At 41.2% G+C, this 25,010-nt stretch overlaps 2 protein-coding genes across 24 annotated transcripts in view; both read right to left on the reverse strand.

Moving 5' to 3' along the window:
• Positions 1 to 6,077: 6,077 nt before the first annotated feature.
• EPB41L3 (erythrocyte membrane protein band 4.1 like 3) overlaps positions 6,078 to 25,010 on the reverse strand; it is a 152,709-nt gene continuing 133,776 nt past the window's right edge. For 8 of the 23 annotated variants that reach the window (XM_076329925.1, XM_076329914.1, XM_076329913.1 and 5 more), the window contains 13 exons: positions 22,787 to 22,840; positions 20,873 to 20,908; positions 20,640 to 20,705; positions 19,985 to 20,176; positions 16,705 to 16,779; positions 16,202 to 16,303; positions 14,117 to 14,239; positions 13,218 to 13,607; positions 12,021 to 12,152; positions 11,481 to 11,579; positions 10,297 to 10,377; positions 9,916 to 10,032; positions 6,078 to 8,665 (listed from right to left, as the gene is read on the reverse strand). In XM_076329925.1, the coding sequence (XP_076186040.1) occupies positions 9,922 to 10,032; positions 10,297 to 10,377; positions 11,481 to 11,579; positions 12,021 to 12,152; positions 13,218 to 13,607; positions 14,117 to 14,239; positions 16,202 to 16,303; positions 16,705 to 16,779; positions 19,985 to 20,176; positions 20,640 to 20,705; positions 20,873 to 20,908; positions 22,787 to 22,840 (1,461 nt within the window). In that variant the 3' untranslated portion in view covers positions 6,078 to 8,665; positions 9,916 to 9,921. The remainder of the gene's footprint in view (positions 8,666 to 9,915; positions 10,033 to 10,296; positions 10,378 to 11,480; positions 11,580 to 12,020; positions 12,153 to 13,217; positions 13,608 to 14,116; positions 14,240 to 16,201; positions 16,304 to 16,704; positions 16,780 to 19,984; positions 20,177 to 20,639; positions 20,706 to 20,872; positions 20,909 to 22,786; positions 22,841 to 25,010) is intronic. The other 15 variants (XM_076329933.1, XM_076329923.1, XM_076329932.1 and 12 more) reach the window with 9 other exon arrangements.
• On the reverse strand, positions 14,250 to 15,777 carry LOC143157308 (uncharacterized). Its single transcript, XM_076332130.1, has 2 exons — positions 15,700 to 15,777; positions 14,250 to 15,490 (listed from the first exon to the last, which is right to left on the reverse strand). Exons 1-2 carry the CDS (start codon positions 15,775 to 15,777, stop codon positions 14,720 to 14,722), a joined length of 849 nt encoding a protein of 282 aa, XP_076188245.1. The 3' UTR covers positions 14,250 to 14,719.

Below are 25,010 nucleotides of genomic sequence, written 5' to 3' on the forward strand. Positions count from 1 at the left end.
TAAAGCTGATATAATGAGGAGAAAGATCCCTTGGGATACAGTCATGAGGATGTGTTGAGGCTATCAGAAGTTGAAGCAGAAAAGAAACTTCTATGTCTGTGAAAAGGGCAAGTGGAAGCTGAGGATGAAGAGGACAGAAGTTGAGAGGGTGGTAAAAGTCATTCTGCTTTTTAAATATGCTCTTCTTGGAAGTTATGGGCAGGACCCCATGCAGAAAGAAGTAGAGGCAACAAGGCAGCACATAAATTGTCTGGTTGGGGGGATTTATTTAAATAGAAGAGTGTTGTTTAACATTGTTAGAGAAAAGAATGTTTATTGTACTGAAGGAAAACTATCTAACAGGATTTCCATCCTGAATGCTTTTCAGTGACAGGTCAGAAGGAGGAGCAGAGAAACTAGGGCTGGAGTTTGAAAGATCTGAAAGCAGATGACAACCCATCAAAGCTAATGAACCAGAAAACATGAAAGGGCCAAGTGTCAATGTGAGAGAGAATGGGCTGATGCTGAAAGAGATCAGATGATGGCTGAAAAGGGAGAAAGTGGCTATAAAAAAAATCAGAGTACTGCTTGATAAAAACAGTCATGGGAAAGACACCAGTGATAAGAAGAGAAGAATGAACCAAGGATGAAATTTGAAGAGAGATATGAAAGCAAAGAAATATGCACTTAAGGCCTGGATGTATCATCATTGTAGGAGCTGACATTGTTAAGGATGAGTGGGGAAGACCGCAGGACAGAGAGAATTAGCAAGACTTTAAAGAAGGTTGATAGGCAGGATAGAATGTAACAGCAGAATGAATGGAAAGAGAAGCAGCAGATGCAGTCTGCTCAAAAGCTGGGAGAGAAGTTGGTGAGGAGAGAAGATGCAGAAGAGAGGAGCCTGATAGATCAACCACAGATGTGTTAAGTTGGAGAATATGAAAGAAAGCAAGAAGGCACAAAGAGAATGTAAAATAACTGTGAAGCGGTGGGATAAGCCACTATTACAGGCTGTCCTCCCAGAGTTTGCAGAAGCTTCCTTGTCACAGATGTCATGCAGATATTCAAGACAGTCATTTATTTCTGTGATGGCAGGCCACATGTTGCAGTGTTTTCATGTTACATATTCACTTTTATAGATCAATATGACAAAAGTATTTTGTACTGACATATTGCACCTGATCGCAGGAAAAAAATAATCTTGTGACATGTCAATCACCAGATGGCATTTTGAATGGAAAAACAAAACAGAAAAATCCATTGTTTAATGCATATTCAAGGATGATTTCATAGAAATACTGTTAGAACAAATAATGTTCTGTGGGAACATATGTGTGTGTGCATGTGTTTGTCCAGTAGCTTGGGATTTAGGAGCTCTGTCCTAGTTTCAGCAGGGACAGAGTTAATTTTCCTCCTAGTAGCTGGTACAGTGCTGTGTTTTGGATTTAGGATGAGAACAATGTTGATAACACACCGATGTTTTAGTTGTTGCTAGGTAATGCTTACACTGGTCAAGCACTTTTCAGCTTCCCATGCTCTACCGACTGAGAAGGCTGGAGGTGCACAAGAAGCTGGGAGGGGGCACAGCCAGGACAGCTGACCCAAACTGGCCAGAGGGACATTCCATACCTTGTGACGTCATGCTCAGTACATAAACTGGGGGGACTTGGCTGGGGGGTGGCGACCGCTGCTCAGGGACTGGCTGGGCATCGGTCGGCGGGTGGTGAGCAATTGCATTGTGCATCGCTTATTTTGTATATTCTTTTATCACTATTATTATTATTATTTTCCCTTCCTTTTCTGTCCTATTAAACTGTCTTTATCTCAACCGACCAATTTTACTTTTTTTTCCCTGATTCTCTCCCCCATCCCACTGCGGGGGGAGTGAGTGAATGGCTGTGTGGTGCTTAGCTGCCTGCCGGGTTAAACCACAACAAGCTCTAAGGATGAGTGGTGAAACTGTCAACATTTCTGTGACTGTATAACAAGATTCACGTTTGTTTAAGTTGTATACGGATTGGAGATTGGACTAAAGGAATATAAATGCCTTTAGAAGCCTTCATATGCCAAATCCATCAACTGAGTTTGACCAGAAAACCAGTATGTCTGAGAAACAACCTCGTAAATCCATCGAGGAAGGATATCTGTGCTAGTAGCACTTTTGATTTAAGACAAGAGTGAGCATCATATTAGCTGGAGTCTTCCTACTGGAAGAGGCTTTGAAGGTTTCTTAATGATTTGCTTTTGCACTTTCAGATATATTGCTTTCATTTTTTTCTTTGCTCTGTTGTATGATTTATGATACACCCTTCCCTGAGCCCTTTAATGTGCTTTGTCTAATCTTGAATCTTTTATACTACAGTCACCCAGGGTTATCCACCAAAGAACACATGCCCAGTACTTAAAAGCAACATGTGCGCTGTAAGGCAGGACTCGTGTGGAAACAAGCCACTCTGGGTTGTAATTCAGTCAGCTCCAAAGCTCCACATGTTCCGGGATCTGTGTTTTGCAGTTCAGATTAGTTGACACCATTGCCCGAGCTTTGGTTGTGCGCAGAAATTAAGGGTCGTGGTACACCTCGCCACAGAAACAGAAAGCAAAGATAGAATCATAGAATGCTTGCAAATCATAGAATCATTGAGGTTGGAAAAGACCTCTAAGATCATCGAGTCCAACCGTCAACCCAACACCACCATGCCCACTAAACCATGTCCCTAAGTGCCTCATCTACACGTCTTTTAAATACCTCCAGGGATGGGGACTCAACCACTTCCCTGGGCAGCCTGGTCCAATGTTTCACCACTCTTTCAGTAAAGAAATTTTTCCTTATGTCCAATCTAAACCTCCCCTGGCACAACTTGAGGCCATTTCCTCTCGTCCTATCGCCAGTTACTTGGGAAAAGAGACCGACACCCACCTCGCTACAACCTCCTTTCAGGGAGTTGTAGAGAGCGATGAGGTCTCCCCTCAGCCTCCTTTTCTCCAGGCTAAACAACCCCAGTTCCCTCAGCCGCTCCTCCTAGGACTTGTTCTCCAGACCCCTCACCAGCCTCGTTGCCCTTCTCTGGACACGCTCCAGCACCTCAACGTCCTTCTTGTAGTGAGGGGCCCAAAACTGAACACAGTATTCGAGGTGCGGCCTCACCAGTGCCGAGTACAGGGGCACGATCACTTCCCTAGTCCTGCTGGCCACACTATTTCTGATACAGGCCAGGATGCCATTGGCCTTCTTGGCCACCTGGGCACACTGCCGGCTCATGTTCAGCCGGCTGTCAACCAGCACCCCCAGGTCCTTTTCCGCCAGGCAGCTTTCCAGCCACTCTTCCCCAAGCCTGTAGCGCTGCATGGGGTTGTTGTGGCCGATACTTCTAGAAAATGAAAAAGAAATGCCTAGTAAACTCTGGACAAAAAGAAACAAGAATAAAAGGTTCTTATTTAAGTTCTGCACTGGAGAAAACAGAGCTGGTAGACCGTACAGATAAAAGTCTAATGTGTTTAAAAATGAAAATAATTTCTAGTGTCAGTACTCTTTTGTATCTTTTTTTTCTTTTCCCCTCTATGTCGCTGTAGTCATTCTCAAAGACAGGCCATTAATCCTACTTACAGTGAGTGATGGTCATTTCAGCTGCAAGAGTGAGGTCATTGATTTATGGAGGTTATAGCTGCATTTGGGAGCATGAGAGGAAGGAAGAGAGTTGATTGAGATTTTTGCATCATGCGAGCGTATTGGTTTTCCTTTAAACAGGGATTTTTGAAATTCTGCTCCCAACAGTCTTTGCAGCAGCCATTAGTTCTAGCTGAGAAGCAGGACTGATGTTGAACGGGAGACAGAAAAAAGGGTGGAGGAGGAATCAAATGGCATAAACCAGAGTAATTTACAGTATGAACAAGGGCTAACAGTACTTCCAAGATAACAGAATAATCTGGTTTCAGTTAATGAATACAGGAATTTGTGGAAAACATTTTTATATAAAAACTACCAGCAATACGCCTCGTTGTTGATTTAAATCTAAATCCCTATTTGAGACAGAACTAAAAGATGCATAACTAGTAACAGTCCTTTTAAGTGTATGACCAAGTTTTTATTAGGAAGGCTGGTATTTTGTGTTGCTCTGAGGGAACCCAGAGCAACGACGGACAGCCTCTTTGCTGATGTGGCGTAACACTAATGACAAAAGACACAGCAAACCATCAGTGTAAGACTGATACAGCCTTGGAATCCATAGATTTAAGAAAAGTGCTTCATTTCCTCTTTCTTTAAAAAAAAACATGTGCAATGGAGTAAGCGTTTCTCATAGTCATCCATTAGTCCACCCATAATCATCTCATAGTCCATCCATAGTACCTCAAACTCCATCCATAGTACCTCAAACCGCCACTGTACCTTGGGATCTATACAGGACTTCAGGAGGTCCAGTTCAGCTCCTGTTGTCGTAGAAAGCACTTCTTCACGTTCATCCAGCCCCAGATCCTGTTTGAGAGGACTTAGGTCTTACTCCACTCGATGGAGAGTTTGTTTGGTGTCATTTCATTAGCACATAGCCATAGAAAACATCAACAATGGAAGCCTGTAACTAGAGATAGTGGGTTTCAGGAGCAAAAGAAATTGCAAAGGCATCTCAAGAGATTAGATCAGTAGAGTCAACTGAAGGAGGTTTCAACCAACAGAAAACACCTGAAAGCAAGTATCTGCTTCTTTACGTAATGGAGGGGAAGAGGAAAGAAGAGAATCTAGCAATTGTTTTTAATCTCCTCTCATCAGCCGAGTGTTACTCTTTTATGTACTTCAGGAGTAAGTGGATCTAAGACTTGGGAATGGGAAATTGCCCAATTAAGGATTTTCCTTAAAGTTAACAATATAGAAGAGCTGCAATCAATTTTCAAAACAGTGAATCGTAGTTTGGGACATACGTACCTTGAAAAACACCACTTTTCTTCTTAATGCTTTGTAATAGCTAAAGTCAAATGAAAATGGGGTTTCCTTTGGTATTGGTTTGAACTTTGTTCATTTGAGATAGGTTTTTGTATAGGGTCTCTGACTGTATGGTAACTAACAATATAAAAAATGATGCCAGCCAGCTTGATCGAACATGTGGTTGACCAAACAGGATTTTGTTTGGGCAACACAGTTAAGAGTATATAGTATGTGCTGCTGGTGTGTTCAACAAACATTAAAAAAAAATCATGCAACGTATGTCGGCATTGCCTCAGGCACGTCACAAACATTTAATAGACTAGACTAGGAAAAATGATTAAAAATTAAGGTTTGATTCCTAGGTCTGCAGAACCTGGACCATTATTGCTCCTGTATAAAAAAGGGGAACACACTTCTTTACCTCACCCTTATTACCTGTGAAGAGGGAAGATGTAAAGGCGAAGCTTGTAAATGGGCCTTGTCATCTTAACTGACAGAACTATTTTGTGTTAAGGCAAGAAATCTGCAGCAAGATTTGCCAGGGTGTTTGCCAAACTGAAGCCTGGACCCAACGTCCAATTTATTTGCCATGAGGAACTATTCATAAGGAACTATAATTTCAGCAGATACAAGTTGTACAGGTGAGCCACATCATCTCACCAGCTGCCTAAATCTGCTCTGGGAAGAAATAAGACTAAGCTGTTAAACCCTTCCTTTGATCTAGTATCTGGATTTAGAGGCCCATTAATTTTTTTTTTTATATGCTTGAGCACAGAACACCATTACTTGCCATTGGTGATGGGACAGCCTTAAAAAACTTCAGAGGGATAAATGTTTAGTGACTCCAAACAGCCTTAAAAATGCCAAGGCAATGTATTCATTCTTTCTGTATCTGTAATGGTCACCATTGCTGTGATCGCTTGCTACGCCCACTCGTGCCTGCTGCGCAAAGCCCTGCCTGGCCATCCTGGTCCCTTACCTCAATGGTGCAGAGCAGCCAGTTCTCACGGGGCTGAAGCTGTGACTCCAGCTGCAACAAGCGAGGCTGCATCCTGTACCGGTGTCTGTGTTGGTAATGGTGCTTTCAAGTAACACAGTATTTGATGGTTTGTTTTCTAAGCTGTTTTACGTCAAGGAGCCGGACAAAGACCAACAATAAATGAGAAGAGACGGAGACAAAAGATGGTTGGTAGAAACAGGCAGGTGTTCTTTATTTCATGTGGCACAGCATTAGGCAGACAACCCAAGAAACAGTTTCTAACAAAAACCAAAGCTATCACTTCCAGGAACCATCCCCCGAACAAGGGCCTACTGCCAACAGTGGCACTGAGACGTCCTTGCCTGTCCACTCTCATCTCCTCATAGTTCGCATACGCTTAGGCCGTATCTTAGCTGTGAGCGTCCCTTCCAAGGAGACTAACTTCTTACGATACAATATCTTTAGACAGCGTACATACTGTGCAGTATCACCAAAGTACAATCTCCTCAAGCCATGCTAAAATATAACGCTAACTCTGGAGAGAAGGCTGTGCAATCGCCTCGCGTCTCTCTGAGGTAATACAATGCTGTTTCTTAGCTGACAACATGAGGGGCACCTGAGGGAAGATCAATATGGCTTCAGAGTCTATTTTTAAACTCCTGATGCAGTAGCGAGAACCTGGCATGCCGTCTGCTGAGACACAGGGCTACTACCTCCTCCAGCCCTGGCTGCCGCCGGGCGCGGGCAGCACCAGAGAGCTGAGCCTACCGTCACCGGGAGGGCTGAGAACATAGATGCTCTTGGACTAGGAGGAGGAGAGGCGAATCGGAGATCTCAACAGACCGTTAATCTTTGCGTTGGTCATTAGGCGAGAGGTAAGCAATGACGGCGGTAGGGGGAGTTACACAGTTAGCACTCTGGATTAAAGGCATGAAGAATGGCTGGTGGAAGGAAGATGTTTTAGAGACTAAGGGCAAAGCTTTAAAAGCCTTGGGATATTACTTTTAATTATTATCTACAGGTTATTCTCTCTATATATACTATTTTTCTTTCTAAATTAAGAAAATAAACATTTATTAACAAGTCACTGGGTCAAATCCTGCTCTCCACTGAAGCCAAATCCATTGACTTCAATGTGAGGGAGCCCTGTGTAAACAACGAAGGGCAAATTTGGCCCTTTATGTCCTGAAAAGTCTGCTTGTACCCATTTCTTTTAATCCTGCAAGGAAATACAGACTGAAGTGTGAATTAATTGTTACGAATTTCTCTTGAACTACCAGGGGAGCGTCAATGAGATGTGGCAAAGGAGCAAGAAAAAGGAACAGATAAGTAAGTACTGCTTTAAAGAGAATTTTATCCATGTTTCAGAGCAAAAGTACAAAAAGAGAGTGGATCTAGATCAACCGCTACTGGCCTTTACTTTCTAAGCAACCAAAAAAGCCTTCATTTAGCTTCGGTGAAATGGTACACAACCAGAGAAAACAGAAGGAACCAAATACTCCTTTTCCTTTGCAAACATCATTTGCCCAAAGGTGAACGCTGTCATCCCTTTTGATGCTCCACTAACTCCAACTGTCTGCACAGTGCAGTGTCCACCGCTGAAGACAAAACGTGTCTACTGTGCAGATGAGTAAAACCTGTGGTGTCTTACAAATGTAACTTAACGTTTTGAATATTAAAAAACACTAGGTGCTTTTAGACACAGAACAATACAATTTTGGATGCATTTACCACTTTTATTTCACTATGCAGAAACATACATTCACCATGTGTTGTGATGCAGCTGACAGTGTAATGGACGCTATCCCTTCAGTGGGTATTATAGCTGGACACTAACGAGTTTTCAGTGGACGTTCTGTACAGGTTAAGGCTTGACTCTGAACTAGATAGTAAATGCTGACCAGATTCTCAAACAGATTTTTTTCTTTCTTTTTTTCCTCTGAGAACGGAAGGGAAATCAATAGAAAACCATCACGGTTATTTCAGATTAATAATTTTCTAATGCTGCGAACTAAGTAAAATACAGATTTTTTTTCTCCAAAATAACTACATATAATTTACAAGGTTAGGATCTGTGAAGAGTGGCTGGAAGCTGACTCTGAACAATGCTGACAAAAATCATTAAAGTTAATATACTAAAATCATTACTACCTCATAAGGTATTCAGTCAGGTATACAAAGCACACTTTGTAAGCATTTAAATATTTTGATAAAAGTAAAGATTTGTCATCGTTTATCGGGCAGTAATAAAACCAGATGAAACAAATATAAGATTCAAGTTGTTTACTGAATAAACTGTGTTATTGGCACATCTAATGTGTGGTAAAACATTATACACAGTACCTATACAGCTTCTAGCATTTTGGGGGTAATCTTCATTTACAATATCCGTAAACAAAAGGCTTGCAACCTAACAAATTTTAATTTGTTTAGACTTTCATAAACTGTGAAAGGCATGAACTGTTTATGTGTTACATGAGATCACTGTTTATATTGTTTATGAACGTGCAGGTATAGCTGAAAACTTAGACATTTTAAGAAAATTAAAAATGCTGCTTTTCTGTAACTTTATCGTTGCTTCATGCAATATTGTTTAACTGCTGCTGATTCAGATTGCTTTCTATGGGAAGGTATCTCTGCCAGTTTCTTTATTAACGGTCAAGATCAATTCTTCTGTACTGAAATTATCCATAGACAGATACAAGTCAGTCAGGTTGGAACTGAGACTCCGTATAGGCTCTCGTATTCCTACTGGTGTGCATGTCTGGATTCATATGCAATCTAGGTTATTCCTGCAGGAAAGAGAACCGAGTTAATTATTTGAAGCAACTACTCTCTTGCAAAAGAGATCGTGTCAATTTGTTCGTGTAACAAAAGCTATTCGAAAACGGCATCATCCCAGTATAAGCAACTTGGCCCAAATCAAAAATCCACTGACGCCAGTGGAAAGAATTAGTGACATCAATAGACTTTTAAGCAAGCCACATTACGTTGTCTCTGAAACACTTAGAATACCACAAGAATCGCAGCTACTCTCTCCTCAGTGACTGGTTCCACCTTCCAAATAAGTAACAGATACTGAAATTCAGTTTTCTTTAGGGTCTCTACATCCGAAAGCAGAAGAGCAAAACAGCTTCAAAAGGTGCTGTGCATCATACTCTGTTACTTACACCAAGTGCTAGGGAATATATATTGTTTTAAGAATAAAATGCTGCTGTCGATTTAAACAAATCAGACAAGCAGCTTTTTTTTCCCCTTCTGCATACAGCATTCAAAGCAATTTGTGCAATGGTGCTGCCATTAACGGCTTTTGCATAGCAGGTTAGTATGCATGACATGTTTTTGCACATAGAATAAATATAGTAATATTAAGACGCCTGTTTAGCCAGCCACAATTAGAGAGCATGCCTTTACTGAACAAAAGCTTGACACGAGAAAAGCTGCATTATCATCTCATCCTGATAAACAATGCTGCTTTAAAACATAAAATGTTATTTCAAATACAAGAGAGCCAAGACATCTAAATACCAACACGCTAATCCACTGGCTTTAAAAGAAAAATCAAAAGCAAGTTGGACCATATCTTTGCAAGTTAGGAATGAAAGCTTAACTTGTAACATATCTGCGGGGGACATTTAAAAAGCAGCTGTAGGTTTTTCCCTTGGCTTTTTTAAACAAAATGCATACCTTTAAGAACAAATTATTTTTGTTCTTAAATGACAGAAAAGCAGACAACACATTTTTTTGACTTCAGAATTAGAGAATTAGACTATATCAAAGCATGGACAATGAGGACTTTCCAGAGAGCCAACAAAAGCAAATGAGTAGTTTCTCTTTCTCCAGCTGGCACCATGAAACGAAGACAGACGTTTAGAGCTGAATGTGGTTTACATTCAAATACCAGAACCGATAACCAGCACAAATGCAACTTGCAAATGCCAGTGAGAGAAAGCAAAGAGTTAGAGGTGAATTATGGTAGGAAAACAACCTTTGCAACATGCCAGCCCAGTGAATGCCTAGGAAAATCATCTAGTCCTCTTACCTGTGGTCAATCCTCCCCATCTTCTGGTGTGATTTCTGTCTCTTTATGTACCACTACTTTGGTCACTGACATGTCAGGGTGCTGCTCTTTGGCTTCTTTAATTGCCTGAGCCAGCGCCTATCCCAAGGAAACCACAGAAGGGCAAAAACAAAAAGGAGGTGGAACATGCGTGATCAGTAGCAAGGTGGAGAGATTCATGAGATATTACACAATTTACAAATGAGGAAAATGATTAAAATATGAAATATACCATCACTGATTTAACTACTAATCCAGTTTAATTTAAGGCATGCCAGTATGAATAGTATCTTTTAAACCAATGTTTAGAAATGTTCTCTTTGGCAGTCTTCAGGGTAGCCTCTAGCAGCTTACGGGTTTTACCTGATCATGATCAATATCTGCATCTCCTGTGATGACTATTCGTTTTTCAATTCTTGTCTCTGAGATGCCTCCTTTCACAGTCTAGATGGGGGGGACAAATGCATGTCAGTAACTTACTTTAGAGTGCTGCTAGTCATCCAGAGAATGATCAGTGCAGGAACCCAGACATGACTGGACTGAACTATCTCACACAGCATGCACAGAGGGGACAACCCTGAACTGCAGCCAGAGCAGCTCTGAAGTTGGCCTGCTCTGAATGGACTTGATGACCTCCAGAGGTCCTTCCAACACAGATAATTTTATGATTCTAATCAATCTGCACACGTGTCAGGAGAGATGTTTGTATGTCAAAAATGGCAGGTGTTTATGGTAAATTCAACCCATGAAGAAAAGAATGGACATACAGACAGCTCATACTAAGACCTAGTTAAGTCCAACTGCAGGCTTCAGAAGGACATACAGGGTGGTACGGCCTTTGTATAGCTCATCTACCGAAGGGTGAATTTCACTGCAGAAAGATGAAATCCTGTCCTCGGTGAATATTGGTAGAGAGCTGTCATGGCACTAAGAGGGTTTCTGCTTAGGGAGGAACTGGTATTTAGATGCTATCTTGGAACTTGGAAGACCCAACATCATTTGTCTGTGCAGTCGTAAGCTTTCTGTCTGGCCGTGGGCAAATTCCTTAGGGTACAACCCAGCAATGCAACTGCGGCGTCTGAGCTGACTGCTCGTCCTGTTATAACTACATGATACAGGTTCACTATGTGCTTTCAACACCGTGCAGGGATAACAACTCAAAGACAGTATAGTCATGTCAATGGAGCCTCGTGCTCAGGCAGATTATTCCTTCCTGGCTACCACATGATGCCAACGTGGCTACACTGCTTCCAGTTCCAGGCAGTATTTGCAGCTAACTCAAGTATCTCTGCACAGCAACATTTTGTGCTTGCACAGACATACCCTAAGGGTTTATGACTCTCAGGACTCTTGTCAAGTCCTTGGATGACGCGTTAATGAAGCCAGTATAACCAAAGACAGGTGAATGAAGACAGGTACCCAAAACAGACAGTATTTTGTCCAGAGAGTATAAGCATGTGTCCACGTTTTAAAATGAATAATAGAATTGAAGTTAAGAAAATATACACCCTTGTGAAAAAAAACCTCCCTGTTTTCTGAGGACTCACTTTGGTGATATGTGTAGTGGTTGTAGTGCTGGTCGTTTCAGATGTGATAGTTTGTGCACTCATCAATACACCTGGTTCTGAGTCAGCACCGCAATCCACCTAGGGAACCAAAAGAGAAAAGCGGTCATCAAAAACATGCTTCTGAGCACAGGGAGGCAAGGACTGGGCTGGCTGAACTTCCCTATTTCCACAGTTCTTCATAAAGTGAGTATCTAATGGTAGGGAAACAACTGATATTAGGGTGATCGTGTCAGCATTTTTCTCTGCGTCTGGAGACTCCCCTTTGCTTCCGGAAGGACAGATGAGAAGCTCGAGCTTTGAAATCTGTAGTTTCATCAATGTTCTCAAAAGGCCCTACACCAGGACATGAGAGTCACCCTCAGGTAAGCTATACTTATGTACATCCTCCTCATGCTAATATTTAATACTTCAACAGCTTAGAACGGTTTACACTAAGGCATACACTTAAAGGTGGGTGAAGAAACATGAGTTCCTTAAGGCCATGTTAAATTAGACCCTGGGTTTTGCAGAATTTCTTACCTGAGAAGACTCATATGTAATGGTTTTTGTTTCTGTATGGACTACTGGCACTTCCTTTGTTGAAATTTCAAGGTTTTCCCCACCAGCAGAAACACTACTGAAACTGATAGTCTCAGTCTTCACAACCGGCGACTGCGTGAACAAAAAAAAAAAAGGAATTGGAACATTTAGTAAAGCTTCTGGATTTCTCAGAATAGTTTTGATTTTTTTTTTGCTTGGGAAAAGGAGGCGGAACAACTAAAAAGTGCTCTGCGTTTAAAAAAAAAAAAAGAGAAAATTCTCTTCATTATAATGGTACATACGTGTATATTATGCTGGCAATATTTAGCACTATCTGGGATTTCATGAAAACAAGCTTCAGAAAAGATGTAAACGCTACACGAGGCAGTGGGCACAAACTGAAACGCAGGAGGTTCCCTCTGAACAGCAGGAAACACTTTTTCACTGTGAGGGTGACCGAGCACTGGCACAGGTTGCCCAGGGAGGTTGTGGAGTCTCCAGCCTTGGAGATATTCAAAAGCCAGCTGGACATGGTGCTGGGCAACTGGCTCTGGGTGACCCTACTTGAGCAGGGGGGTTGGACCAGATGACGCCCAGAGGTCCCTTCCAACCTCAGCCGTTCCGGGATTATACATTTTCTTAAAATGACAAGAGAACAAATCCTACTCAGGCTTAGTCTTCCATTCAGCTCTCAGAAAAAAGAGCAAGAACAAGTTTTTTTCCTAACCTCTCTGCAAAATAATCCTTGAAATTCTGCTAATGGGGCTAAGATAAGGAACCTGGGTTGTTTAAGACACAGTATACTTATTTACAATTGTACCAAGCATGGAAAAAAATGCATTTTCTGTCTCTGAGGACATGTGAACTTTGCCAATCTTGATGGACTTTCCCAAAGAGAATGTCAGCTGAATTCTTGTTATCCACTGCATAAAAAGCCACCAAATTAGGTATTTCTCTGTAGCGTGGAAAGCGCTTTTAGGGAAAATATGCATGGCATTTTGCCAATACTGGAAACCAGGAACAAGCCTTGCAGGTGCCATGCAAGGAGGAAATAAAGAGGAGAAACAAACTGCCTGCTGTAGAGATGCAATCATACAAGCTTGGTACACTTTGCTTTCCACGAGAGGAATTAACTTAGTCCACTACTGCCTACATGTACAATTCAGCACAGACATGACCGATTTAATAACGAGTTACCTCAAAATGAGGTTTTCTTTCTGAAGACTCTGAGAGGTGGACTGTTGTACTGTGCTCCTCCGCTTGCTCACACGAAGTAGCAGCAGCGACTCCTTCCTGTTTGGTTAGGGCTTTCCCAGCCTCCTCCCTTTTTTCCTCCTTCGCCCCCTCAGTCCCAGCAGAGCCCTCTTTCCCTTTCACGCCCGCAGCCACCGCCGACGCTGCCTCAGCCTGGGCATCCAGCGCAAGTCCGGCCGCTTTAGCAGGATCCCCGCTCGCATGCACATTCATCCCGTGTCTCTCCTCGATAACCACAATCTCCTGTACAACCTTCTTCACTGTATCCTGATGCGGCTGAACCGCTTGCTTCATTTCACTGGAAGTCACCTCCTGAGATGTCGTGTCTATTCTCTGCAGGGAAGGAGAAAAAAAAACCCTCAGCGTCAGAAGCAGACAACACTACTTGCAGTAGCTCCTCAGCTTAATGTACTGTGAACATAAATAAAAAAACGGGCATTACATTTTGCCAATTTATTTCTCTCACGTTGTAAGGATTTTCACTCTCAGGACATTATCAGAATAGTAGAAATGAAAAACAAAGCAAGAACCACAATTTTTAAAAGTGAAGAGAAATGTCACAGTGTTTTTCTCGTTGGTATTTTTGCGTGAGTTTTATAAAGGCAAAATACAGCACCCTGCAAAATGACCAAAATAAAGTGAAATGAGACAAAACCCGGGTTTTTTTTGGTTTTTCTTTCCGGTGAAGTTTCTACTGTGGTCTATTGTAACAAAGGAGAAAGCACACCAATGCATGCGTTAGTTACACAGGTTCCGCATTATGCATAAAAACAGGAAACAAAAGAAAAGCAAAAGTAATCAGTGTGCAGTTTTAACGCTGATGGAGGGAATCAAACGGCCACCTGAGCCCAGCTATGTGAAGTAGAAGTAACCCCTCCTATGAACTCAGTCGGTTTTCTGGCGGACTCTATTAAACTGAAGATATCTGAACCATCCAAGGTTTTTTCACCAGTGGACTGTTTAGTCTAAATAGACAAAGAAATGTAGAGTCATACACAGAAGAAAGGCAGACCCATATGCACAGACATATTAATTGCCAAAACCGGAGGCAGGGACAGAGGGAAGGGAGAGAAGGTTGCGGGGGCACGGAGAGGTTGGAAACAGGAAAAGAATGGGAAAATAAATCAGAGCAAATTCATAATGGCCGTAGTAAGCAATAGTTACAAAGCACAGTTGTTAGCGTTGGCATTTTGCTGGTTCAAGCAAACCTTTTTTTTCCTTTTACTAACAAGCCACAGCAGCGATACTACATTTCAGTAACATGGATCTTTAAATAAACCAGAAAGGTTGAAAGCCTTATATAATGTCTGCTTCAGACTGTGGGACGGATTCAAAGTATGAGGGGAAAAAAATAAGCTGGGTCGGCTGCTGTCAACATAAAGCCAGGCAGCAAGAGAACCGAAAGGTAGGGTGGTGTGAGGGGATTGCCTAAAAGAAGTCATGCTTTAATCTTTAAACCGTGGCGTGAAGTCAAAGCCACTCGTTACCACTACTTTTGACGCAGACGACTCGGTAACATAGTGAGCAGTAGCAATGGTAAATGGCTGTTCTCTGGAATATCTCCACTCAGACAGGCTCTTATCTCTCCGGGAAAATGCCCCTGCTTTTACAGCTTCACTGCCAAGGTGTTTTTCTGCTTTGCCAAGCTGCAAGCTTCCCACTGTACCATGTAACTGCAAATCCTGGTCCATCTTTAGTGTCTTTTTCAAACTCTCCTCTTCAGGACTTTGCAACTGAGATTCTGCTTCCTTTATGGGTGTCAGAGAGTCGGACAGCTTTCTTTTCGTGCTCTGCACATCGGATCCCCGCCTGGCTTTCTCATCAGTGACAGGCTCGAGGATTTCATACTCGGCCACTACCGGAATGATTTTCACAGATTCTTGCACTTCCCTTTCCATTTTTTGCAAAGCTTCTACTGAAGGCTGTACTGCTTTCTCACCCTCTTTACCTTTACTTGTCATGGTTACAATTTTCCCGGATTCGGTATCATAGGACTTTCCTAGGGTGAACATTTTCTGCTTATTCTCCTCTTTGGATTGTATTTCACTTTCCAAGTCCTCAAAGCTCTGCATTAGAATGGTACTGGATTTTAATATCTCAGGTGGAAAGGCAGTTTTACTGCTCACAGTCACTACTTTGTATGCCAGATTTTTTTTCGATTCACCATCAACTACCTCAGAGGGTATTTTGTCTATAATAACCCAATCCTCAGTGCCCTATATTTGAGATATAAAAGCTAAATTAGAATATCTGAAGGTTTATCTCTACTTCAGGAGCACTAAAGTATGAAGACTTTTAAGAAATCAATGCTGCCTCTTCTGAAAGCATGTAATAACTTTTACCATTGTACCTCTTAGAGCAGTTATGATTCCTTTGTAGATTCCCTCCCCTTAGACACCCATATAATGTGGATGCAGAAAGTTACTTTTGCCACACTATTTCCATAGTAATTTGAAGCAGGGTAGCATTTTAGTGCATCATTTAAAATGATGATTGGAATCATCCTGAGGTTAAAAACCATGTATCACAATGGTTCATAATGCTACAGTCAAAAACAAATTACAAAAATAAGGCAAATAAGCCCATTCAACTCTTCCCCAGTTGTGACAAACCCACTGTTGATGAGGTTTTAGAATAGTATGCATTTGTATGTAGCTGTAGCCTGCACCGAATTTCTTTGTTTTCATTAGAATAACATCAACCCCCTTTAGTATTGTTTAAATTGAGTAGCACAACACATTAAATGCCATACTACTATAGATACTGAACGGAACTTAGTGCATCATCTTTTTTCCTCTTTATACAAATGTGCTATGTGATTTGCTTCGGCTATGTAATCAGCATCCAGTTATTTGACCTTAAGACCATAACTTCTGTATTTAACTAAGCAAATATGCTAGTTTAAAATCGAATGAATTAAAAATAACCTCTAGGGATGATGGGATACTTTTCTGGATAATGATTTGATGAGAAGTAACCAAAGTGCCAGCAGATTCTCCTTCCTGCAGCTTCTTCTCTATCACACTTGGCTAATAGAAAAACCAATAAGAATACAAAGTTCACCATCACTCAGCATAATCTGAATTCACTTGACAGTATAATGGAAATTCATTCTAATGACAGAAATGCCCCATTCACCACAATGTTCTCAGTGAGGCTTATGCTGGAAATGCATGCACAACTGCAAACAACATCCACAAATAGCACCGTGCAAGTAGATTTCTAACTAGCAGAGAAATCGGTCTCTATTAGGAAGCCATAAGCTCTGGAGGGTACTCATTCCTCAGAATTTGGCCCCCAGATTACACCTCCCTCTGGAACTTATGAAATAAGTAAATTAAAAAAAAATGGCTTGGAAAGGAAAAAAGAAAATAAGAAATCATTGCCAGCCTATCAGACTGCATTTCAAGAAAGTATTATTTGTTTTTACCTGCAATTCAAGGAATGTAGTACCTCCCTTCTGCAAAAATATGAGTTTTTCTGATTTTTCTCTTTCTTCTTTGGTCTAATGTCAGGGGAATAAATGGTTTTAGTAAATGGAGGGTATATAGTCCACTACACTTTACAATAGCTCATCATATTTCTCCACTCTACAAATTATTAATTGCATGGTAAATTAGGAAACAGAATTAAACAGAATAATTTTACAGCAAAGAAGTTTCCAGTAAGAAGTGAAATCAGTGTCTCTCTGTGACGAATGCAAAGCAGACACAAGCATACTGTTTGCGTAGCAGGAGAAACAGTAAATTGAATAACACCGGGTGTGGATGCAGTGTGTTCATTTAATCTATTATTCATTTAACTGTGTCTGGTGCCAACTTCCATGGCTTCCATCAATAGCCTAGAACAGGTCCCTCCACCTTCACCCTGGACTTAGCTCTTTCCTGAGTTTGCAGCCTTCCCTGTTGAAGCAGGCAGAAGGTGTGCCCTGAAAAGATTTCAGCTCTCCTTTTCTCCTTACAGGTACAAGAGGTCTCAGAGTCTTGTTCCCATGCCGGAAGCTAACCACTGCTGTATTATCCTCTACAGCGTGACACCAAAATCCTCCTCACCTTTATCCCATCCGTGCCTTCCCAATGCTGTGAGAATGAGAAGAATGAGAATCTCTGCAACTTGGCCAGCTGGGACAGTTTTAAATGTTGGTAAGACTCAATTTCCTAAGGTACCATTCCTAATGTACCGTTTAAATACGTATACTCCACGTACTCAAGAAGAAAGGTACACGTTTAAAGAAGGATACAAAACTTCTAGAAACTTGAGAGAGAAAGGGAGAAATGGCTCATCTCCCTGGCTGTAATGAGAGGCATAACTTCTTTATTTCTAAAGTGCTGGTTTAATCCAATCCAGGTCAGACTAAACATTGTCAAGGAGTTCGTTAATATGATGGCTTTCATGTTCTGCAGCTATCTGGCCACCATTATGGCAGAGATTTAAAACTATATTTTTCATAACTAAAGAAAAATGAAGTATTTCCCCTATTATTGTAAGAAACCAGCTGGTGACTAGACAGGCTTAAAGTCAAACTGACCAAACACACACAGGTGCCAAATGCTCAAAGCACACATTTTGAAAAGGCCTATTTTCCCTTCTGTTCTTGTTTTATTCTATTAAAGAGCTACAGGTAACAGTACTGAATACATTTTTAAAGTGGACATGCTAAGTCAAACATGTAACTTCTTCGACTAGAAGAAGCTACTACATAACACAGTTCTATGTGCTCTCTACCCTGACTGCCTCTGCATTTCTTAGTAGACATCAAGGGGCTGATTTTGACCTATGCATGGCTTCAGTTTTTTCCTGAAAAATTCCTCTCTCAGCAGGACATGTGAACTGAAACCTGCTTAGCAGGACCAAAAAGGATGGTCAAATGTCATCTACAGCAGGGGCCCCTTACTGCCAGAAGTCACCTCAGAGTTAGGCTCTGATAGCTCAAATCCACTCACATTTCCACAGAAATGCTTTCATTTGGATGAGATTTTGTGGGATAGCTGTAGTTTACTTAGACCCATGTAAGATATAGTAACTGGACATTGCTTTTGAGCAAGAGAAGAGTTACCAGATAAGGATAACTCCTGCCCTTTTCCGTTCCAAATGAATGGTTAAATTCGGATGTGTTTCCTCAGGGTGAAGCCTATGTAACTGTGTAATGCTTTGCTACTGCTTGTGTGTTTTAATTAAAAATTGTTATTACATTTCTAAAGTAATAAAGACATGAAATGAACTGGGGGTTATAAATTTGCTTCACCTGCACTCCTCTGATTCACGCTGAGCTAGCCAGCCGCTCTCTTTCAACAGTTCCTTACATCTTTAATATGTTAAGTGCATCCTGTTTATTATACTTACAATTTTACTTTTAAGCAAGAAAATCTGTATTTTCAACTACAACCAAACTAACACGGTCGTAGGATCTATTATGATTCCTGAACAAGGCAGTAGGAGCAACATTAAGACTCCTCAGCGCTCTCTCCAAAAGGTCAGCTTTGGGCACCCAGTCTGCTTTTTAGGTATTTTAATACAACCTGATGGCCACTCTAATGCATGTCTGATGTCTGTATCAGCCACTGGTTAGATGGGTATAATGTGGGAGAAGAGGAGCTGGGGCCTTTTTCTTGGCAACAACCCTTTCCCTAAGAGGAGAAGTTGACATGTGTTATCTGGGTGGCTCCAGAGATTCCCTTCCCCAGAGAGCCGCGGGTCTGCAATGTCAACCTCTAAGGTGGGAAAGCAGAAGACTTTCGAATTATACTTTCCAGCCAATTTTTGCAGAGTTCCTTACAACATTACATCAGTGCTGAGGTGACAGAAGCAAATTTTATGACCATTTATTGGTCTGTAATGCTAAAAACAAGTGGTAATCATAAAGATGATTCCTATGAGACAGAAACCAGATCTCCATCCACAATAGAATAAAAAAATTAATCTTCGTGCAGACCACACAAGCTTATTGCTCCACTGGATTTAAACCCAGACTCTCTGCTTTTTTTGAAGATCTATGTATTTTACGGCAACATGAATGTTACAGTTACCTCTACATCTCATTATCTATCCACAAACTGAATAAAAGGCAGCTTTTTAATTGGCAGGTTTCTTGCAAACACTTAAAGACTGCACAGTGAGCAAGATTTTTTCACGCATGCACACTGCATGAAAATGTACACACTTAGCAATCTGCACTGGGTCTTCAACAAAACGGTATCCAGCAGACTGCAGCAACTACCAGTTCCTTTATGGAACTGGCCAAGCAGGTCTAATTATCATCATTATTTCTCCCCTGCCTTCAAAGACAGAGAGTTCTGCCCTTTGCTCTGTATTTTCTCGTCAAGCTTGGTACCCCCATCCGTCCCACTATACTGCTGCTCCCAACCAGTCACCGTTACTTAAATTTTCTCTCCATCACCTTCATGGTTTCTTCCACGCATGGCTGGACTTCCTCAAGCTCACCGAACCCGTAAGGAAGCCTGCGTTTCACACCCTCAGAGAGACCCAATTCTGCCACGCGGCTTCCAGTGAATTTCATACTCTAACTATATATATATATATAAGGTACCTGCTCTTCCTTGCACGTTTGCTGCTAGAGCCTGAGTGCTGAGAAAAAGGGAGCACCGGCAAGTGGGGAATGGCCTCTAACTATGGCCTCTAATCTACTGAGAGCTATTATAAGCAAAAACGAATAGACAAATAGGTAATGAAGCCTTTCAGCTCACGCTGACCTCTTCAGGCACTAGTGGTTCAATCATAGGAGCTTCCTCCTGCCTTGCTGCAAGCCGAACGGGAGATGTGGAAAGCCTCTTCTCCCACTCATTAGACACAGCCGTTTCTGTGGAGGTTTCCAAGAAGGTGCGTTTCAGCTCGCTTATATTGGTCTGATGTTTCATCAGATCTTCCTGGGTTTTGTCTAGGTCCTGGACAGTTTTAAAAGAATAGAGCAGTTTGTAATACATCCTAAGCCAACCAAATTTTAGAGCCAAAACACACAACTTGGTTAGTAAAGAGGGATGTAACATCTCAGGGAGCCGGGGAGCACAGCACTAACACAACACTCTGTGAAAATGTGGCATTTTGAAAGAGAACAGCATAGCATATCTCATACAAGTGAGTATCAAAATACTCTTAAAGAGCTTATCCGTATCACTATAATTTACACCTGATAAAGAGGCTTCAAAAAACCACACACACACATACGCGCACGCATATATGTATTTACAGTACAAGTTAGAGGAGTCATCATAATCTGAGAAAAAAAGTATCTATTTGATTTATTAGCAGGTGGGAATATACAGTTCATGCATCATAGTGCAGATTCACAGTTTACCACTAAAACTAACACACACGTACGTACATGCACTGGTATATACCAATACCAACCTCTAACATAAGATTACTATGTTTGACATACACATTTTCACCCTGTATTCGCTTAATCAGACTATTCTGAAAGAAGTGAAAAAGAAAGGGAAAGGTAAGGGACACAGTATTGAAAGGATACAAAATGCTGTTTCTACACATTTCTTCACAGAGAACCGACAATAACATGCTGAGAGAGGTGAACACCTCCAACATTGATACTTGAGCAACATCTGGGCCTTTCGTTTCTGTACCTGTGCCTTTAGATCTCCGTCCTCCTCTTGATCCGACTGCCAGCATGAGAAAGATTGGAAAATAACACCTTACCCACTCGTATGGCCGAAGGCTTTACAAAAATTGGTGAGAGGAACACACTAGGTTAAGGTCACGTTTTCTCTAGGGTAAGGGCTTAAGGAGAAGGAGTAGACACACTGGTCTCCTAACTCAGAGCAAGCCTCCTCTTTTCAAACTTCTTAATTGTGAACGAAGGAATATTAAACATTTTCCTTTTATAAGCATCATTGGTGCGCTCCATGTTCATAGATCTCTATTTAGGGAGCAGCAGCTGGACCTTCTCACCGAGATCGCGGCCGGTTTAGGACCAAATGGCAACTGCAAATTCTTTGGAAGTCCATAATCCCAGAGTTTAAACATACGACATCTCCTGGGCCACAGGCAAAGCTTTGCATAAACTTGCTAAGCATAAACGACCCGCAACACTTTCTACAGAATGAAGCACATTTTATTTGCTTAAAATGCTATTGCTCTAGCCCCAGTCCCTTTTTTTATTTCTATAATTTCATTTCCTATTTAGCCTTTATATATTTTTTCAGGATCTATCTCCAGCGGTCGTCTTCAGAAATGGCATACACATCACATTCACTTCAGCTCACGTTTTCAAAAGCAATGCAATATGGAGTGCCCAAGCAGCCCCGATTCCGAGGGCTGAATTTTCAGATGGCAAGTATACCACATTTTTTGAAAATCAGGTATCCATAAGGAAAATCGAGGTTCACATAATCTTCTCCCCTAAAATAAAGATGGCAGCTAGGGAGATTATCGTGCATTTTTGATTAATAAACTGAACATTTAAAATATCACGGTTTTAGGATTATGTTTTACTTTCTGTATGGCCCAAGGCCTGAAGCCATACAGTGCAAGAGGCACTTCAAAGCATTTTGTACTCCTGACTGGTCTCAACAGGCTTTATGTCGTTGCTCCGTTTGGATTCTTTAATTCTCATGCCACTTTTATTGTCAATTTTTCATATAGTCCTAGTTAGTCAAATGACCCATGGGAAAATCTTTAGCTGTTGATTACTTTATAACTCAGTTCAAATCTATTCTATTTACAGCCGAGGCCGAATTGCCCTGACACGTCATAGAGAGAATTTTTCCTTGACGATAATTTTAACAGCCTGAAATATTAATGAGATCCTACTGAAAACCTACAGTAGTGTTTGTGGTAAGACTTTGTCTTCTACCAGATGTCAGACCAAATTCAGCTCATGTCTGCAGCTGCAACCATATTAATTACGAAAACATTATATGCACTTCACTGGAGTCACATAGGGTTGAATTTGCCTGCACAGTCTATATACCATGTTGTGGATATGAGGCTTCTCAGTGCAAAGAAAATGGCAATTTTTTACGTTCCTCCTCTGAAGACAATACCTGGACTACTGATGGCAATACGTGAAGATGACACGTGAAATTATGTTCCAGGAAAACCTTAGATATTTATAACCTGGAAACACTTTTATACAGAAAATTTGAAAACTGCTTTTTACTGTCTTCTTCCCCTCTCTCTTTCTCACAGGCTGCAGATTATAAGAGCAAACAAGTAAACTGAACAACAACAATTGAAGGGCACAATCTGGCCAGCATGACCGTCCCAGGTGGGCAGCACTGGCCTGGGTGACACCCCGCTACCTGCAGAGCACAGAGGCCTCGCAGTTTCGAAAGCAAACTCAGAAATAAGAGGAACCCATAGGGAGCACTGAAAACTCAACTCGACGAGCAAAGCTCTCGCACGCGCGCACATGCACACACGCGCAGAGAGGGATCCTGAACTGCCGTAGGAGACATGCAGTTTGGCACTCAGGGTCGGGAAGAGATGAGGCAGAACGCTCTCCCCTGCCGTAACTGGGTGCCGGCAACTGTACAAACCTCGGTGGCAGTGGTCTCACCATCAGCTGCGGTATCCGTCTGCTCACTGTCAGTCTATTTGGTTAGACAAGTAACCGGGTCCCAAGAGGAAGGCAGGAATAAAGAATAAACCCAGCTCATCAGTACACGCGGCTCACACGGGGAACTGTTAAATTCAACACCCCTGCGAACTGCATTAGCATTGCTTTTCAAACCACGCACAAGTCAAAGAAGCAAAATAAAAGTGCTATATTAGTAAACAGAACAGACTCAGAGGAAGACTCGAGGCGTACTGTACACAGTATATGGCTTTACTGGAACAAATTTATAAGCCAAACAAAACATTACTGGAAAAGTGTTATTTGAATAGCAGATTTTTTTCTTAAGAAAGCCAGGTGGCTTTAAAAAAAACTGGAAAAAAAAATATTTTCTAAACAAACTTTTCCTCCCATAATTTTTTTTTTTAATGAAAACTATTCATCAAATTTTTGTTCTAGCCTATATAGATTAATGTGGTATTTGACTTTTTATCTGGAGGGGGAAAAGGTAATTAAAAAAAAAAAAGGCTACTTTAACAGTCACCTGACTTTCAGCCCCTCATTTGTACAGAAGTTGTTCTTGTCTCCACATTTATACACTATGAGGCTGTCTGCATTACCAAGGAGTTCAAATAACCATACCCCCAGCCCATCTACTGTCTGTCTGTGGAGTAATGGTAAGGCTCAGATCCCACTCACTTCCAACAAAGAGCAGCTGATATTGTTAACAATAGTAAAAAGAAAGAAAACTGGCATTAAAAGAATCAAAAATACTTCTCATTCCATTTAAGAATATGGATGAAAGCAGGAGAAAAATAAAAGTAACTCCACCTCCCCCCCCAAACACTTACTAGGTACAAGTGATAAAGATGAAACAAAGCACAGCATTGCACAGACTGATCTATCCCTGCTTTGCTCGACACCGTGAAGAACATTTTATTGGTGAACGCAAGTGTCGAGATTTAATAAATAGAGAGTCGAGTGTAGGTTACTACAGGCTGAGAAGAGAGTTCAAATGACTATTTTTGATGTTATGCAAGCTTACGGAAAACTAGTAAGTAAAGAAAGTGCTCCCTACTGCTCCAGATTGGCACATCCAAGTTGTTTTAACATCAGTGAAAGCTCTGGTTTTGATTAGTGATTTTCTGTGGTCCTTAGATAATCTAAAGTAACCCAGGCAGGTAATTTAAAGCTAGGACAATACACCTCATCCTCAAATCACATCAGTATGAAATAAGAGAAAAAAGCAACCTAGTGGTGGATGGAGTATCAGTCTTAACTTTGAATTTCCTATCTTCTGTCACTTTCTGACAACTCCAATGTTTCATAAAACTGCTTTTTGGTTATTTTTTCATTGCTTTGTTCTCTATCATTCCTTCCTTTGAATAATTTGTATTCAAAAGAATAAGCGGGCATTTTGGACTATTTGGTTAAGTGCATGAATGCAAGTTATATGCAATTTTTCAAGCAATAATCACTCACTAGACAGACCGCTTTTATTTTTAAATGAAACCGTAATGCCAAAATAGTCTACCTAGCTGGTCAAATTGCTTTCACTAAAGTGTTAGAAAATTGTTTCTTTATTAGTGAAGGATCTCACATCTTTATAACATTATAAGCAATTGTAAAGGTATGGCAATATAAAAAAAATCTATGCATTGTCACGCCTATTAAAAAAAAAGAGGAATTAATGAATCTATGCATTTAGTCAACAGAAATATTAGCTGCTAAGGTACGAACACAGAAGCTAATGAAATCTAAGGGGTGAGATTCTGTCTGACTGCACAGACTGCCTCCAGATGCACTGCTCAAGGGAGAATGGAGCTCAGCAAGCTATGAGATTGGTTTAGGGTACTGGCTGCAGCCTTCTCCATCACTGTGTGCAATCTTTTGTGAACTGGGGGAAAAAAAAGGTTTCTATTTCTTTTACCATAACAGCAATGAAATCCTAAATAAGGCATAAAATTTGCTTTACTGTAACATACATGTCTGCTAATAAGCCAATCAACAGCCATGGAGTCAAAGTCAGCGTTACTGTGTTACTTGAAATAAAGATCTGGGGTTATTGCAGAGCAGGCAATGGCAAATTAAGGCTCAGCAAGGCAGGTTTCCTCTGGAGTGGAGAGTAAGAAAGGTCAGGCTCAACCCCGAGACAGGCTGTAGCTGCTGGTGGGGCTCACGGGCGGGCAAGGGATCGAGCAGGGAGG

Source organism: Aptenodytes patagonicus, chromosome 2, assembly GCF_965638725.1.
Source record: "Aptenodytes patagonicus chromosome 2, bAptPat1.pri.cur, whole genome shotgun sequence".
In the NCBI taxonomy this organism is placed as follows: Eukaryota; Metazoa; Chordata; class Aves; order Sphenisciformes; family Spheniscidae; genus Aptenodytes; species Aptenodytes patagonicus.